Raw genomic sequence first — 18,151 nt, 5'->3', positions numbered from 1 at the left:
GTAACAATAAATCTTCTCCCTAATATATCTATAATTGCATTGTCCATTGTGTTAATCTTTATCCATAATTGCCTATAATTTTATTGGTGATCATACCACACTTTTCCCTTGATTTGCTATAATTTTATTGGCCATCATACTACCCTTTGAACTTAGTTTCTTATAAATATTTTTGTGATTATACCACCTATTGCCTTTAACAATACATAATTTTGTTGGTAATTGTACCACTCATTGCTCTAAATTAATGATAATGGTAGGGTCAATGCCATAGAATTCAAAAACAAATTAAAGTAAGAAGGTAGCCAATTTAATCATTATTTTAGAAAAAAACAAAAAAAAATTCAAATAACAAGCAGTTATAGTAGATTAAAAGTTCCCTCTATATGTACCCAAGAATTGGATTAAATGGTGCAACAATCATATGTTATTGTAACAATTAAAAATCTATTTTAGGTAATATATGTATATAAAAATAATATAAGATTTGGCTGAAAGCATATGCTACATAACACATTCTATTACCATTTTTGAGATACTTAGAAGGAATTTGTTTCTAATTTGTACTTAAAAATTTCTCTAGGTAGGTTGTGTCTCATCCATTCCCATAATTGAGCTGTTTCAATGGGAGCAATGGGTGCATACATAACAAAAATATGAAAAGACCTCCTTTGTATATAAAAGTAGGCCAAACATAGATGGCATTGGGTCCATACAAAAAGATACAATGGATGCACAAGTCCATAGGGCAAGGCCAAGAATTTCCCTACCACAAACTTCATTGTGGTTAGTTTAGAAGAATTAGGCTTCTTTCCAAATAGTATTTAGAGTAATTTTCCAAATGATATTATTAATTTTATCTTCTTGTAACATAAATATATAAGCTATTATAGAAGATAAGATTGTTTGAATTGATATCTATAGAATGCCATGGATAACCCACTCACATTTTAAGATTGAATGTAGCACTTTATTGAGAAGAGCAGATTAGAACATCCTCATCAAAGGGGACTGGAATAAACTAATAATATGACTTAGTATCCATGAAGAGATTAGTCTTGTATGAGTGTTAATAGGATCTAAAACAACAATTATTGATTGGCTAGGAAGTATTGTCAACACAGGGTTCTCACTCTTCTGTCAAACTATCCTCATCTACATGTCTTACCTACCCTCACCATTCTCTCCTTCACCTTGCTCTCTTTATTGCAAAACAATTATAGTAGTGATCAAGTTTTATATAATATTATTTCATTTACAATTATGCTTGTTTATACAAGCAATAACACGAGACCAATATAAGTTATTTTCTACCACTAACATGAAAATGATACAAGTTCATTTCAAGCATGCACACTATAAATTGTTTATGAAAAGCTAAATATACAAGTTAGCAGTTCATTAATTTAGAACCCATAGCTACATTAGGAACCAACTATAAAATACCAATTATAACAACTTAAAATTCTCTATTAAATATCATTTTAAGATATCCTATATTAAATATCAATTTAAAATATTCTATATTAAATATCCTTTTAAGATTTGATCTTGAATAGCCGTAGGGAAAACAAACCTTCTAATCCATCAAACTAAACCTCTTCTAACACTTCTTCAAAATATTCTGAAATAGAGTCTTGTTTTAATATAATATGAACCATTCAATTGCGTCGAGAGCACTCTGATAATTCCATTCTAAATGGTCCACGTTGACCATTGAGACAAATTTCTGGCGATTTTTTAGTTGGGAAATATCGTCACAACATAAGTAAAAGCAAAACGACAACTATGAATTACACCAAGGACATTTACTTTTGGTTTTAATGGCATTATCTTTGAAGTGATGCCGAATGAATAGGTACTTGTAGAGGCTATGGTTATCTTATGGTTATCTTACTGTTTCGCATTATAATAGATAGACAAGAATGGGGCTTCTCACACTGTAATTGCCATAGCTCCAAGTCAATGCACCTGATAGTAAAGTGTAATCATCTGGTACAACTTCACTTTTAATTTTCAGGTTATATGATACTTTCTGGCTAGAGGATGTGAAATATAGTGTATCTGGTTCTACTGTCACGTTCATTCCAAAGGGTGCATCTATTTTGGCTTCGTAAGTACATTTTGCAGGTCCTACATTTGTAACTATTCTTGGAAATTGTGCAAAAACAGGCTCACTTGCGTTGCCAATAACCATTATGGAAGGATAATTAAGGTCCCATACTCCATTTTTTGATAAATTTGAAGGACAACTGATAAATTCTCCTGTCAGCAAACGTAAAGATGTTTTATCGTATCCTTGGCTGCATAGCATATTGATATAGGAATTTACATCAGCATCATATACAAGCCCCGGATTGATGGCCTTGAGGGGATTAATTTGCCCTGCACCATATCCTAATTCTCCATCTTGATAGCCATCTAATGTTGGATTCAATGTAAATGCTACATCACAAACTAAACTGTCAGTATAGATAAGAAAAATAAATGAATGTATACAATTTTTGGGTTGTGGAATGGATAGCCACCTGTAGTCATGAGAGCGGATTTGATAGCAGCAGGAGACCAGTCAGGATGAAATGACTTGACATAGGCAGCTGCTCCTGTTGCATGAGGGCATGCCATGGATGTTCCAGATACTATGTTAAAATCCACTGCCCTTTTGTCCAAAGGATTCTGGCTCACTATTGCAGCTTTTGACCAAGCAGCTAAAATATCTACACCTGGTGCACTGATGTCAGGCTGTCAAGGACAAATGAGATGATTAAATTTGTCTAGTAGTTAATTCAGATCAGTATAGGTCCTATGGAAATGAAATTTCAAATTCATATCACATATATGTTTTATTCATACCTTTAGAAGGTCTAGTGTAATTCGGCTGGGACCTCTAGATGAGAATGAAGCTACTATAGGTGCAGGTAAATTATTCCGAGCCACACTTTTTGCTATACTTGCAACAGGAGACCTGATGAAATATACGAAATGAAAACATAAATCATCTCTTAGAGCATGGAGAATCATGATTTTAACTAAATACTGACATACTCACTACAAATAAGGTTTTATTATGAATTTTCATTTTGTTACTAAACTATCCATGTCAGAGCGTTTTGAAACTATTAAAAGAAAAAAAATTAATTTCAGCCTTTATTATTGTACCATAAATATAACTTTTCTAAATATCAAGATTTGTTTGATTTTTTTTATATTGATTTTGAATTGGGGTTCAAACTTATTAATCAATTTTGGATTTAATTAATAACCACTGGATAACCTAAAATGGGCGAATACGGCTAGGCACTAGAACAAACACTACAGTCCTAACCATCTGCATCTAGGATCCTCCTAAAGTGAAGCGATCTTAGAATCAACGTGGCATACTCTAAAGGCAGCTTACTAATTCACAAATCTTTTACTGATCACAGTTAGAGATAAATCGTATAAGAAAGTTATTATATTTAGATGATCTTTGTATGAATAATGCACTAAACCACCCTAAGCCTGTAAAATCTTTCTAAACATAAAATGGCTCAACCACCCTAAGCCTTCGTAATAGAAGCTTTTAAAGGGACTCACTCAGACACATCTTTTCTTTAGGCTGAGCACGAGACTACACAGGCTGCAGCCAGTTGTTAAATACCAACTCCCCATCAGCTAATAAAGATATTTTTGCGAGATCAATACGTAAATATTAATGAGGTTTCATAAATCTATTGGGTTTTGGTCTATCGGCATACTACTTTTGGCTTAAAGATGTTCTTAATTTATTTAGTTGAAGTCCTAGGATGACTTTCTAGTCCATCAAGCGCAACCTTATGATGACAAAAGTGATTTATTATTATCTATGCATCGTACCTTGTAGAATTGATGTTAGATCTGATAGCCTCTCCCTGTTCAGTTGATATAACTGTGGTAGGAACCATGAACGAGAAAGCTGTATCATTGAAGTAATCATACATTATTATGGCACCTGCCCCTCCAGAGACATACACTCCGCCATCCGGCTGATTACTGCCATCTTTTAAGTTGCAAAGCACTATTTTTCCTTGAACTAAGCTGCGATCCAGGGAATAGAACCCGCAACCACTGACCAATTCACATTCATACAAATGGAGAGATTTGAGTTCAAGAAAATAAGAAAACTTAATTTAACAAACTAATTTTTTATCAATTCATGTGATGTAGTATGTATTTCACCTCGAGTCCTGTGAAGAAAACCCCCCAGAAACATTAGCAGCATCTCCTCCATATACTAAAGGATACCAAGGCTGTTCCATTGTGAATGTGTTTATAGCATGCCCCTACGTAACCATTAAACTCAGCACATTAGAACTTTGCTCACTTAATATCAGTTGAACACAATGATATTTGGTTTACCTAGAAAGATATTTGATTTCCCAGAACAAGTTGTGATTTGAATTGGCGATCGATGGTGCTTGCAGCCACTGTCAGAGACCATGGGGAATAATTGCAAACAGATCCCTCAAGGGCATCGTTACATGCAGCATTTGATGTTAAGATTCCTCTCTTCATTGAATGGAATGCTCCTATTGCAATGCTATCTTCAAAGCAGTCAAGTGGGTAATACATGGATAAACCATGCCCAATTGAGACAGAGATGACATCCACACCATCATAGATTGCATCATCAAACGCTGCAAGGAGATCTACATCGCTTCAAGAATCTAACCAACAAACCTTGTATACAGCAATCCTTGCGCCAGGTAATCCTCCACGTACGTCTCCTTGGGCTAATCCCATAAGGCTGGCATTTCTGACAATGCTTCCAGCAGCTGTGGAGGAGGTGTGTGTTCCATGGCCAGATGCATCTCTTGGAGAGAGGAACTCGCCAGCTGGTAGTGGAGATCTAAAGCCTTTATAATAAAAGCGTGCACCTATTATTTTCCTAGGAAACAGTTAAATTCAGTTGTCAGCATGGCAAAATCTCAAAAGAATTATTGTCTACAGTGTTACGGCACGGATGAGAGTACTTATTGCAGGCTTTGAAGTCGGGCGTTGTTTGGCAAACACCCCTCCATTTTGGGGGAATGGGACCCAATCCAGTGTCATCGAAACTTTCAGATTCCGGCCATACCCCTACAGTCAAATTGATCTAAATTGGTTTAGAGATTTTTTCAGAATAAATATGTAACGCTAATGTGAGATATATACGCAACCATTTTACTATCTATTCTATAGCACCAATGAAGATTCTATTGTTATTTTTATACCCGTATCTAGAACGCCAACAATTACGTCATTTTGATATTCCAAATGATTGGTTTGCTGAGATAGAGGGAATCCCACAAAATCCCATGATCTACTTGTCAAGAGTTCAATCTTTCTGTTTTCAAACACTAAAATTACACCCACTGTATCTATAATTCACAAACAGGCATGGCATGGGTCAATATTGAAACATGTCTACTGCACACAAACTATATTTATGAAACAAACTATTATATGTCCACCATTATATTATCCCTACCGCATTCTAGTAATTCTTACAATTGTTTTTTGTTAAGTACAGCGGCAATCTTACTTGAGAGATGTTGGGCATGAGATGAAGAAAGACAAGCCACAAATCCGTTAAAGCTCTTCCAATAACTATGAACCAAAGATTCCCGTGCTGCCTCATGGCTTAACAGGCATATTGAAAAAATAAAATTTAGAAGAATAGTTCTTCTTTAGAACAACAGAGTGGACACACAAGAGGAAATAATTATGTAATAACCTTCCAAGTAGAGTGTAAAGCAATGAAAGGTGGGATGCAGTCGCTGATGTTAGGGAGTAATCTTGTATATCTGGGGGTGGAATATCACCCATATACACTATGTAAACCAGATTTGGCAAGAAAAAAAAGTTCAGTCAGTAAAACATTTTTGAGGGGTAACATGTCAAAAAGAGGGAGATGAAGATATTACCTTTACATTCAAGTATTGAGAAGTAGCTGTGGAGACAAGGATAAGGAGAAAAATCAAGGGAAACGCAAGATGGGTTATCACTGTGCCTGCCATGAAGAGGTCTCAAAATGCAATGAAAGAGGCCATCTATTATGAACTCTCGTTTGTAATATATAAGTAAAACATTGTCTTGCACCACGTTACTCCGAGGCGTTTCACAGAAAACAATGGAAAGCAATAATGGAAAACAATAATAGAATGCGGTATTTGCCGTTGTCTTCTTAATACAAACAAGTTTTGAGAAGGCGCCAAGGCTGAAATCATCGATTGAATCGTCGGTCCAAGGTCGTTTGAATTTATACCCACATTTCTCGCATTCCTAATATTATCAACCACACACAAATGGCCCGAATTTAAACTGAATTTCAATTTAAGAAAGGGAAACTATTATAAACAAACGATTACCACTGAAAGCAAAGCACCATATCCTGATTTCAAATTCGATGATTACTATGGAAAAATATGTTTAGTTTTTGGGAAGAATTAATATATGAACTCTAAGTGAGAGAAGGAGAGGACCATAATCTGATTTCGAATTCGATGATTATTGAAAAAAGAGGTGTTAAGTAGTTTTTGGGATGAATTAAGAGGAGAATTAACAGAGGTTTTAAATTCTTGTATACAGACAAGAATATATTTAGTAAATAAGTAAAGAGTAATTATATGAAATATCAGTACAAAAGTTTGAAAAAGTTATATGTTGTATTAAAAAATTTGATCAAAGGTGAATGCAAGTGCTCTTTGGGAGGTAAAAGGTCATCTTCCATCTTCAGCTCTGAGTGCTTCTGCAATTGCTCAAGGATCTTAGATTGGTTTCCTTCGTCGCTCTTGGTGCTCTTTGTCCTCTTCATTACTCTGATTCTTGCAATATCCGATTGTTTGATTGGATGTCTTCTTTTTGGTTTGAAATGGTTTCTATTATATGGACTTAGGTTCTTGCTTCTTACCGTTTTATTTTAATTAATATTATTTATTTTCATATTTTTTTGATATCAATTGCTATTATATTGGTTTGATAGAATTGCTTTTGGTGGTGAGAAGTCATTAATGAGCATAGGCTAGTGTGCCACTCCCTCATACTTCTCGGAAGATTATGGAGGCTTTGAGTGATGGGTTATTGAAAGACGAATTAAATGGGAGCAATTAGGAATTGAATGTTGATTTCCCGCTACTTGAAGTCCCTATTGTTGACTCTGTGAGTCCAAAGCCATCAAACAGGGAGGCTCTTTGGTCTTTGTGTTAGCGCAAGTAACCAATTTTTTTCTATTGTTTAACAAAGCTCTTTTTATCCATCCTATGGATGATCATCGTTGCTTTATTCCCATGAATGAAAAAGCTAATGTTGCTTATTTTAATGTAAGTTAACAAAGGTCAATAATTTTATTTATGTCTTTTTCTTTGTTCTAAGCTTTCACATAAGCTTTATTTATTGTTATTTCATTAATTTGTGATTAATGAAATAGTTTTCATTTTTTTTCCTTCTCAATTTTTCTTTTGTTAATTTGTAAGTTCTTTTCTTATTTTTTTCATCTAGATCATACTATCTTATGTAGGTTCTTAAAATTTAACATGGTATCAAACCTTACGGGAGCTAGAAAGAATGGAATTTATAGTCTTTTCTACTTTCACACCATACAATCATTTCCAATGGAATCAAAAGATTCTGCTTCAACTCAAAAGTAGAGACTTGTATCGTATAGTCATGGCAACAAACATTGAACCAAATTCTGCAATTAAAAAATCCAAATATTTTTACTACATGAATGAGGCTTTCAGTCTCCTATGCTTATCCATGTGGCTAGAATTGTTGTTTCATGTCGATGCTTGCACATCTGTAAACAAGGTTTGGATTATGTTGGAGACTATTTTTTGAAAGCAAGATGAGATGCAGGGTCACATACTTAAAAATAAGCTCAACTCATTAGATCCAAGCAATTTTAAAAATCTTGAAAACTTCTTCACAAAGTTAAAGACTTAATTAATTGAACTAAAAGGATACTAAATTGACAAATTCACGCAAGAAAATCAATTAATTCTTACAATTTTGTCAAAATTGGATCTAAAATATCTTGTATTTGTCTTCACTTTTTACATAGCCAAGCTTACAACAAGAGCAACTTGGAAGATACCCACACTTGATGCTTTTATTGAGGCTCTAATTCATGAGTAGGATAAGCTCATAAGGATTTGTACCTTGAAAAACTCTAAAGATAATGCACTTCTTGTGCATGCAAGTGGGAAGAACAATTTGAAATCCAATCAGAAATCCAAAGGCAAAGGAAAGAAGGAACTAGATCCTAAAAACGGAGCCAATCTCAAAAATCTAAATGAATGTACTAGATGGAAGGAAAAGAAGGACAAAAATGGAAAATCAAAGTGTAGCTATTGCAACTGTGGTTACCGTCTAGAATCACCATGCATGAAGAAGATCATTGATCTCATGTTGCAGACACTTTAGTAGAATAATATAGGTAACTTCATTCAAAAAAGTGCCAATAAAAAGAAGGAAGAAGAAGCACCAAAGAGGTAATGCACATACATTAATTTTTATTGATTTTTCTCCATATGCATGGATCATAGACTTTGGAGATTGACAGGACATGCTAACCACAAAAGATTCTCCTTCATCTTTAAAACCATATGAAGGTACTCATATTCTCATGAGAGATAACTCTCTAGTAGAGGAAACTAGACAAAGAAGGGTAGAGCTTAGAACTAGTAGTTTTGAGAATTACCTACACATTCCAAAGCTTTCTATCAATCCTTTTTTTCATATTGAATGATGTATTGTAGCACCAGAAGGAGAGTTGAATTCACCCCAAATTTAATGAGCATATTTGACATGAAAGACAAATCCAAAATTGCTATTGGTAAGGTTGATTATCAATCTCATCTGTACACTTTTTATGGCTTTGTTGCTAAATCAAATTATACTTTACTACTAACACATGTAAATGAAGAAAATAGAATTTGGCATGAAAGATATGGTCATTTAAACTTTATATACATGGAAAAACTTAGAAAACAAGGATGGTAAAAGGCTTTCGTGCCATTGAAAGAACCATTGAAAGGATTATTGCCATATACCTCATAATGATCAACTTAGAAGAATTATGAGTTTAGAACCATATTTCCTTTCAATATATATAATAAATTTGCAAAAAAAATCAATAACTTGATCCTTACCATGAAGAAAAGAGATCCAAGTTCATAATCATCACCAAATGTTAGTGCATACCATGATTTGAATGGAGGTATTCTTTGTGGGTCCCAAAAAGGTTACAATGAATGAGGTGCAGCTAAAGTGCCCTCCATGGTTAACCTTGTAGAAAGGGATCCTAACACATCTTACCAAAACATGCATCAAAGTGCATACAAATCTACATGGTATAATACCATATTAGAATTTTCACATCAAGAAAATATTGTTAGCATGTCATGCCAATCATTGAAATCAAATACTCATTAAGGCAATATTTTGAGAGGACGCATAATACTTGAATAAATTATAATTTAGCATAAATTTAAATTTATATTTATATCATTACAAAATACTGAACCAAAGAGGTTAGTTGGAAAGGAAAAAAATACCCCCTTTGCTTAAACAAGAGTGAAATATTATACCTTTCTATTTAAAATATCTTTTTCGCTATTTTATAAATTTTGAATTAAAACTAGATATATATTTTTAAAACTCACATTGAAAAAATGTGTATATGAAATTATGATGATTAAAATTAAAAAACCTTTATTTAAAAGACTTTAAATGACACACCCTTAATTTAAGAATCTTTTAAATATAAACTATATTGTTTTAGTTTTAAAAACTTCAAAATGTAATTTTCAAAAAAAATAAAACATAACATGTTAAATAAATACAAATGAATGAAAATTGAAAGAATTTAAAGAATTTTTATTTTAAAAAATCTAATTACAAATTTTATTTTCAAAGCTTAAAAAAATAACTTGAAAGTTAAATTTTAAGATTATAAAAAGTACTTTAAAAGAGAAATTACTTTAAATAGCTTTATTTGATGAGAAATAAATTTAAAAAAAAACATTTATAACATGAAAATAAAACTCTAACTTTTAATAAATTTAGTTGAAATTACATGAAACTTCATTTTAAAACTTTATTCTAATACACGACTCTACCAAAATCAAGGAAGACTTGATGGAACAGGGGAGTAGATAACAAACAAAGCATAACAAAATAGGGCAATCAAAATACAAAATGAAAGCCAAATCTTTATTCATTGGTTATAGATTGGTTACAAGTGCCTCTTTTTATGGAGGTCTTTAAATATTTCGGGAAGCTGGAGATAGTTGGAAGAAACATATAGAATCTTGCATCTAAAATAATGTTTTTTAGAATGCAAATCCAACTGAAGATCTACTTGAATCCTTGTCTTTAATGTTGTAGATATGCTTGCAAACTGATGATACAGAGCTGACTACATGGTTGGGGTAGTTGAGATTACTATCTCTAACACTCCCCCTTAATCACAACTACCATAAATGTTGCGACATTCACAAATTTATTTTCTCTAGACTATTGTCTTCTTGTGTCCCTTTCCAAATCAATTATTTAGACTTTGAAATCTTTCCTTTAAACCATTTCCAACTCTTAATAATGATACCATTCATTTGGATTCTCTCCCTACCGCAACAATCTCAAATATTCAAAATATCAACCGGGAACTTTCTATATCTTCACAATCTGTAAATGTCTTGCTAGACAATAATTTATTTTTACTGAAAACACTTGTTATTTTTTTTTAACATCCAAACCTTTCATGACTTCTATTAGTCTTCACATATGAACATTTGTACAACCTTTTGAACATACTTGTAAGCTCTTCCCAACCAGATCCATAGGTCCATCCACAATCCATTTTTATACACGCTGTCATAGGTTCATGTTCTTCCATTCTTTGTTCCAACACATTTTTTTAGAATGATTTCTTAAACCACAAATTTTACAAGGATGTAGATCCCAACACATGTCTTTAATGTGACTTTCTTTGTTGCAAGAGAACACTGGATTTATTTCTTTTTTTGGTGATTTGTTTAAACATATATCATGTTGAACATCAATTCACCTTTTCTATATCCAAGCCCTTCATATTTTGGCATCTCTATTGGTTGAATGAGCTCTTTGATTCCTTTTTCATGTTTTCCCAATCCTTTACCTTTATAATCCATTTTCTCCATAATATTCAAACCAAATTTTTGAAAACAACTTTTGTTAATCTCATCACTTCTGACAATATTTTCAGACTCATTAACATGCTTATCTTTATCACAATGACTTTAATAAAATTACACTTATCAAATGATGAACACGAATATTTTGTACTATATGAAGTGTCGTGGCCCAATGCTTTTGACTTTAAACATTCATTCTCTTCATTTAATTTTGATATTTCCTTGTTGTATAGACTATTCTCCTCTTCTACTTTCTTCAATTTCTCTTCCAACTCATTAAACAACATTAATTTTTCTTCTCTTCATTTTCCTCTTTTACTTTCTTCAGAAAATTTCAAGCTCACAATTATCATGCAAAAGAAAGTTTACATTTTTATAATTATCTCTTTTAAAAGCATTATCAAATTCTTTTCTTACATTCCTTCAATTCTTCTTCCAAATAATTTGTTTTCTCTTTGTTTACTCTATCAGCTTTTCCCATTGAAACAAAAAAAAAACTTACCTTGCTCACACACTTGACAATTTTGTGCACCTTCTCAATCTTTGACTAGCAACCTTTCCTTTTAGCTGTAATCTTCTTTTGGCTGATGGCTACATTAACAATAGAAAATTTTCCTCCTCTAATGCCCACGATCCTTGTAGAAAACAACTTGGAGCAACTATCAATGATCCTTTACTCCCAACAAATACAACCAACCAAGCTTTGATACCACATGTAGGAAAAAAGGGGTACAAAATAGGAAGAAAACACACATAAAGTTTTATAGATTCGTTAGATTCAAAAATTACATTAACAATCTGAACTTCAGCTTCTTCAAAGTTGCCATCACATTTTGTTGCTCTTACATCCTCTTACAGCTCCATACATTGACTGCTAGATACAAACTCAAAATCTAATAGATCTGTAGCTGAGAGAATTCATACAAAAATAGACCTATGATATATATCAAACTATAACATCTGGTGATATGGAGATATGGAGAATACATAGACAACAATACTCAATCACGTATTTGTAAGAACTATTAACCAATAAATCATATGATTATAATTCAAAACAATGATTATTTATGTCCAATCGATTATATATGCCTATGTACTTATGATTTATAATAATGTTAGAAAGAAACCAATATGTAAAGATTATAATCCTTAAAAAGATGAATTAAAAAAAGAAAATAGAAAAGAAATCACTTCTTTGTAAAAATAAGTGATTTTTTATAACATTTAAATTAATTACTAATTACCAGTAGTGTACTTTACATGATCTACAATGATAGAGTTTTTCTAATCTCTCAATGCTACTTATGTAATTTACTAGAACCATTGAACGAAGGGTATTTTAAAATGTATCGGTACTGCTAAATACACATTATGAGATAACCGTGTGGTAGTGGTAACCAGAAATCAATCTTGACATTATCAAGAAAAGCAATCTTGTCATCGTGCATGTTCAATTAAATTAACATGTGTACTGCCATCAATACATTTTCAAGATGAAATCAAGTAAATTAAAAATTAAAAATTAGTTCATCTTTTGAATTTATATCCAATTAATATTATATTATATGAATTGTTCTTCATTGCATGTCTAATTATCAATGACTAAAAACATAGAAAATAGATTTTAGAAAATTTTATCATTATTAAGAAGTTTATTTTATATGTAATCTTTGTTTAATACTAATATTATGTTTTTAATGTGCAATTTACAAATTTACAAATATATTTATTTAAACAATAATATAAGATCAATACAGTCTGTTTTTCATACTAACATGAAATCAATATAAGCTCCTTTTTAACATATACTTTAAAAACTATTTATCCAAAGATAAAATATCACAACATAAAATCTACTTTTTTTTAAAATCACATGAAAACTAAAAAGATTAAGTAATCTGTAAAAAGAAAAAATTACAACTTGAAAGGTTATACTTGAATGTCCACAATAAAAATCTAATATATTAACAAAATAAACACCCTCCAACCCTTTACGAGGACATTGGAAAACAAACCCTGCTTTCATAAAATGCACCTACGTCCTAAGACAATTTAATTGCCCATAGATGCCATAATTATCTTACTGTTTCACATAATATACAACAATGGGGCTGCGCACACTGTAATTGCCAGAGCTCCAAGTCAGTGCACCTGATAGTAAAGCATAATCATCTGGTACAACCCGACTTTCAATTTTCACATTGTATGACATCTTCTGATTGGAGGACGTGAAAGAGAGTGTATCTGGTTCCACTGTCACGTTCATTCCAAGGGGCGCATCTAATTTGGCTTGGTAAGTAGCTTTTGGAGGTCCTACATTTGTAACTGTTCTTGGAAATTGAACAAAAATGGGCTCACTTACATCCCTAACAATCATCATGGAAGGATAGTTAAGTTCCCATACTCCATTTTCAGATAATTTTGAAGAACAAGTGACAGATTCTCCTGTCAACAAACGTAAAGATGTTTCATTGTATCCTTGGCTACATAGCATATTGATATAGGATTTTGCGTCAGCTTCATACACAAGCCCCGGATTGATGGCCTTGAGGGGGTTAATCTGCCCTGAACCATATCCTAATTCCCCAGCACGATTGCCCTCTAATGTTGCATCGAATGTAGATGCTGAATCACAAATTAAATTGTGAGCATAGATAAGAAAGAAATAAGATTATATACAATTTTTGGGTTATGAAATGGATACCCACCTGTGGTCATGAGAGCAGATTTGATAGCAGCAGGAGACCAGTCAGGATGAAATGACTTGACATAGGCCGCTGCTCCTGTGGCATGAGGGCATGCCATGGATGTTCCAGAAACTATGTTAAAATCCACAACTCTTTTGTCCAAAGGACTTGTGGTCATTGGTGCAGCTTTTGACCAAGCTGCTAGAATATCTACACCGGGTGCGGTGATGTCAGGCTGTCAAGGAAATATGATATAAATGGATTAGTTTAAATGTTTTTTTTTGTTTTTTTTTTGAGAGTGAGCCACTGATATATATGTCAAGTTTAATTGTTAATTAAGATCAATTTTCAAATACCATTCAGATATTTTAGTTTTCTCACCTTCAAAAGATTTGGTGTGATTTGGTTGGGACCTTTTGATGAGAATGAAGCCACTATAGGTGCAGGTAAATCATTCCGAACCACACCTTTTTCTATGCTTGCCGTTGGAGAGCTAATGAAATGTATTGGAATTAAAACATAAGCAGTGTCTTAAAGTTTGGTTTTTTTCTTTTTTTGAAATTTCATATTCAATTTTCATTTTGTTATTGAACTGTCCACTTTAGGGCTCTTTTACACTCATATAATAAAGGCTTTTGATTTCAGCTTCTTTTGTTGTACCATAGATTTAATGTTTCTGAATGTCAGAATTTGTTTCATTTTTTATTGATCTTGAATAGGCAATCAAACGTTTTAACCAATTTTAGAGTAAAACAATATTATATCTCGAAGGGGCGTCTAGTAAATAAATTAGACCACAACCCAATAGATTGTGCCTATTAGGTAGTGCCGTTCATGAATTTGTTGGATTGTGGTCTAATTCAATTACTAGAAGTCCTAGATGACTTTCTACTCCATCAAACGCAATTTTTATGGGGAAAAAGTAATTCATTTCATTCATGCATTTACCTTGTGGAGTTGATGTAAGATCTGATAACCTCTCCCTCTTTGTTAAATATAAGTGTAGCTGGGACGATGAACGAGGAAGCTGTATCATTCATTGGATCGTACATTATTATGGCACCTGCCCCTCCAGAGACATACACTCCACCATCGGGCAGATCATATGGGTCTGCTAAGTAGCAAAGTACTATTTTTCCTTCAACTAAGCTGCGATCCAGGGAATATAACTTGCAACCACTGACCATATTCATAATCATACAAATGGCGAGCTTTGATTTCAACAAATGAGCAAATGTAATTTAAAAAAGTAATTCATTATCAAATTCATGTGATGATGTTCTGCATTTCACCTTGAGTCCTGTGATGAAAATCCGCCAGAAACATTAGTAGCGTCTCCTCCATATACTAAAGGATACCAAGGCTGCTCCATTGTGAATGTATTTATAGCACGCCCCTATCACACCATTAAACTCAACTCATTAGAATTTTGATCACTTAATATGAGTGGATGACAATGATATTTGATTTACCTCGAAGGACGTTTGATTTCCCAAATTAAGTTGTGATTTGAATTGGCGATCAATGCTGCTTGCAGCCACTGTCAAGGACCAAGGGGAATAATTGCAAACAGTTCCCACAGATCCATCGTTACAAGCAGCATTTGATGTTAAGATTCCTCTCTTCATTGCATGGAATGCTCCAATTGCAATGCTATCTTCAAAGTAGTTAAGTGGGGGAAGGAATCCTCCATTTGAATAACCAATCGAAACAGAAATAATATCCACACCATCATGGATTGCATCATCAAATGCGGCAAGAATATCTACGTCACTGCAATCTGAAAAGCAAACCTTGTATATAGCAATCCTTGCGCCAGGTACTCCTCCACGCGCGTCTCCTTGGGCAAATCCAAAAAGGCTGGCATTTTTGACAATGCTTCCAGCCGCTGTGGAGGCAGTGTGTGTTCCATGGCCATCTGAATCTCTTGGAGAGATGAACTCACCAGCCTCTGGTTCAGATCCAGAGCCTTTATTATAAAAGCTTGCACCTATTATTTTCCTGGGAAATAATTAAATACATTTGTCACCACGATAAAATCTCAAAAATAATTATTTTCTACATCATTTCTTGATGGTAAAAGGATTTAGTTCCAGAAGTAGCACGAATGAATGTTCTAGTACTTATTGCAGGATTTGAAGTCGGGTGTTGTCTGGCACACTCCCTTCCATTTTGAGGGAATGGGACCCAATCCCTTGTCATCGAAACTTTCCGATTCTGGCCATACCCCTGCACTCAAATTGCGTAAGAGATATTTCTTCAGAATTACTTTGAGAATCTTGTGAAACCATTTTAGTGTCTGTTCTATGCTACCAATGAAGCCTCTATTATTTTTTGTTATACCTGTATCTAGAACGCCAACAATTACGTCACTTTGATACTCCAAATCATTGGTTTGCTGAGACAGAGGGAGTCCCACAAAATCCCATGATCTACTTGTTAAGGGTTTGGCCTTTTTGCTTTCAAAGACCGAAACTATGCCATCTGTGTCTGTAATTCACAAACAAGACTTTCAACTCATTATTTGAAAATAAAATGATAATACATTTGGAAAACAAAGACGAATTTCTAGTAACTACTACTAATATCCTGGTTGCCAAATTTCTAATTAAGATGCAATATCCTTCTCAGCATATATTGGGTATTTTAAATTTCCAATTCATAAGCAATTCATCCCATTATCATTATAATTCATCTCGACACCATTCTAAAAATTCCTACAGAGCACACTGTTAAATACAGCATCCATTTTTGGGGTAATCTTACTTGAGAGGTGTTGGGCATGAGATGAGGAAAGCCAAGCTGCAAATCCGTTAAAGCTTTTCCAATAGCTATGAACAAAAGATTCCTGTGCTGCCTCATAGCTTAACAAGAATATTACAAAAACAAAATTAGAAAAATATTTCTCCTTCCATGTAGAGAGTGAAGCATACAAGAAGAAAGAACTATGTAATAACCTTCCATGTAGAGAGTGAAGCAATGAGAGGTGAGATGCAGTTGCTGCTGTTTGGGAGTAATCTTGTATATCTGGGGATGGAACATCACCCATGTACACTATATAAAGCTGATTTGACAGAGAATAAAATGTTCAGTCAGTAGCAATCCAAACAGAGGGAGATGAAGTTATTTACTATCGAAGAAGAGTTAAGATATTACCTTTTCATTCAATTGACGAGAAGCAGCTGTGGAGAAAAGGATAACGAGAAAAGCCAAGGGAAACAGAAGATGGGTTATGACTGTACTTGCCATCAAAAGGTTAGTAATGTTTTTTTACTGTATCTCAGAATGTAATGAAACAGGCCATCAATTTATACTACTCTAGTGTGTAATAAATAAATAAAATGTTGATAATACTAAGGTGGCTTTTTGTCTTGAAAAGTGTGAAACGAAATACGAGTACGAACAAAGAATTTAAGTTCTTCCGTCGTGAGTTTAACGAGGCATTTCATTGAAATTATTGGTCGGCCAATAAATAATAACGTTAACAACAATAATAATAAAATACAATAACGTTTTCCTTTATAAAATAATAATAATTTTCAATTAAAGAATCCAACATAAAACAAGAGGTGTGATACAATGGAGTCCCTGTCATTTGCTAAGAACTAGTGAGTTATTGTTTCTTTTGAGAATAAAGAATTGCTTCATGTTTAGATTTCATAAGGAGCTTAACAATTGATGTTATGTGGTTTTGTGATAGTTTTTTAGGTCTTTATGTTCTAACAAGAGGTAAGGTGATGAGAATGTGTTTAAAAAACTATGATAGTATCACATATATAGAATTAGGATGTACATTAAGTTATTGCAATAGAACGTGTTGACTTCAAGCTAATCTACGAGAGGATGGAGTATTAAGAAAGGTAGGACTTATTATGCATATAATCAACATAGATAACAAGTGTAAAAGATAAATCATGAGAACTTATCATTCATGCTCATGCTATCCTTAATAGGCACAAGTTATTAAAAATATGTGATGAAAGAATGTGCTAGATTTATATAAGCATACAGTAAACAAATGAGTTAAACCATTATCATGGCCAAGCTTCAAAAGATTGCACAATTGTACTAAAACATTCAATCAAAATAGACTTAATTATAAATAAAAATTAATAATGATTAAAAACAATCAATGGAAGTCAAATGATTAAACTTGTTTTTCTATTAGTTAAAATTTGACATAGTATCTTATTTATAGTCTAAATCTAATTTTGTATAAATGCTTATGCCTTGAAAAAATTCAATAAAACCATCTTAAAGAAAGAAAAGTTCTTTCTATTTATGTAATAT

The 18,151-nt window shown here is 33.0% G+C and overlaps 1 protein-coding gene and 1 pseudogene across 1 annotated transcript; both read right to left on the bottom strand.

The window, feature by feature from the left end:
• Positions 1 to 1,906: 1,906 nt before the first annotated feature.
• On the bottom strand, positions 1,907 to 5,638 carry LOC131868789 (cucumisin-like; annotated as a pseudogene).
• A 7,616-nt stretch (positions 5,639 to 13,254) lies between these two features.
• LOC131868788 (subtilisin-like protease SBT4.14) lies at positions 13,255 to 17,110 on the bottom strand. The gene is made up of 11 exons (XM_059215667.1): positions 17,018 to 17,110; positions 16,819 to 16,925; positions 16,628 to 16,725; positions 16,205 to 16,351; positions 15,985 to 16,090; positions 15,334 to 15,862; positions 15,154 to 15,257; positions 14,810 to 15,040; positions 14,243 to 14,354; positions 13,883 to 14,096; positions 13,255 to 13,799 (listed from the first exon to the last, which is right to left on the bottom strand). The coding sequence occupies exons 1-11, from the start codon at positions 17,108 to 17,110 to the stop codon at positions 13,255 to 13,257; spliced, it is 2,286 nt and encodes a 761-aa protein (XP_059071650.1).
• Between the last annotated feature and the right edge of the window lie 1,041 nt (positions 17,111 to 18,151).

Source organism: Cryptomeria japonica, unplaced genomic scaffold (assembly GCF_030272615.1).
Source record: "Cryptomeria japonica unplaced genomic scaffold, Sugi_1.0 HiC_scaffold_219, whole genome shotgun sequence".
In the NCBI taxonomy this organism is placed as follows: Eukaryota; Viridiplantae; Streptophyta; class Pinopsida; order Cupressales; family Cupressaceae; genus Cryptomeria; species Cryptomeria japonica.
This window is presented reverse-complemented; position numbering and strand designations above follow the sequence as displayed.

What these genes read in the sequence shown, in the direction of transcription:
- LOC131868788 (XM_059215667.1), bottom strand. Translation starts at nt 17,110, where the DNA reads ATGGCAAGTACAGTCATAACCCATCTTCTGTTTCCCTTGGCTTTTCTC. An exon ending in CTTCACTCTCTACATGGAAG is followed by an intron (nt 16,726 to 16,818) that starts GTTATTACATAG and finishes ATTCTTGTTAAG; the next exon opens with CTATGAGGCAGCACAGGAAT. An exon ending in TCTTACATCAACTCCACAAG is followed by an intron (nt 14,355 to 14,809) that starts GTAAATGCATGA and finishes ACATTTCATTAG; the next exon opens with CTCTCCAACGGCAAGCATAG.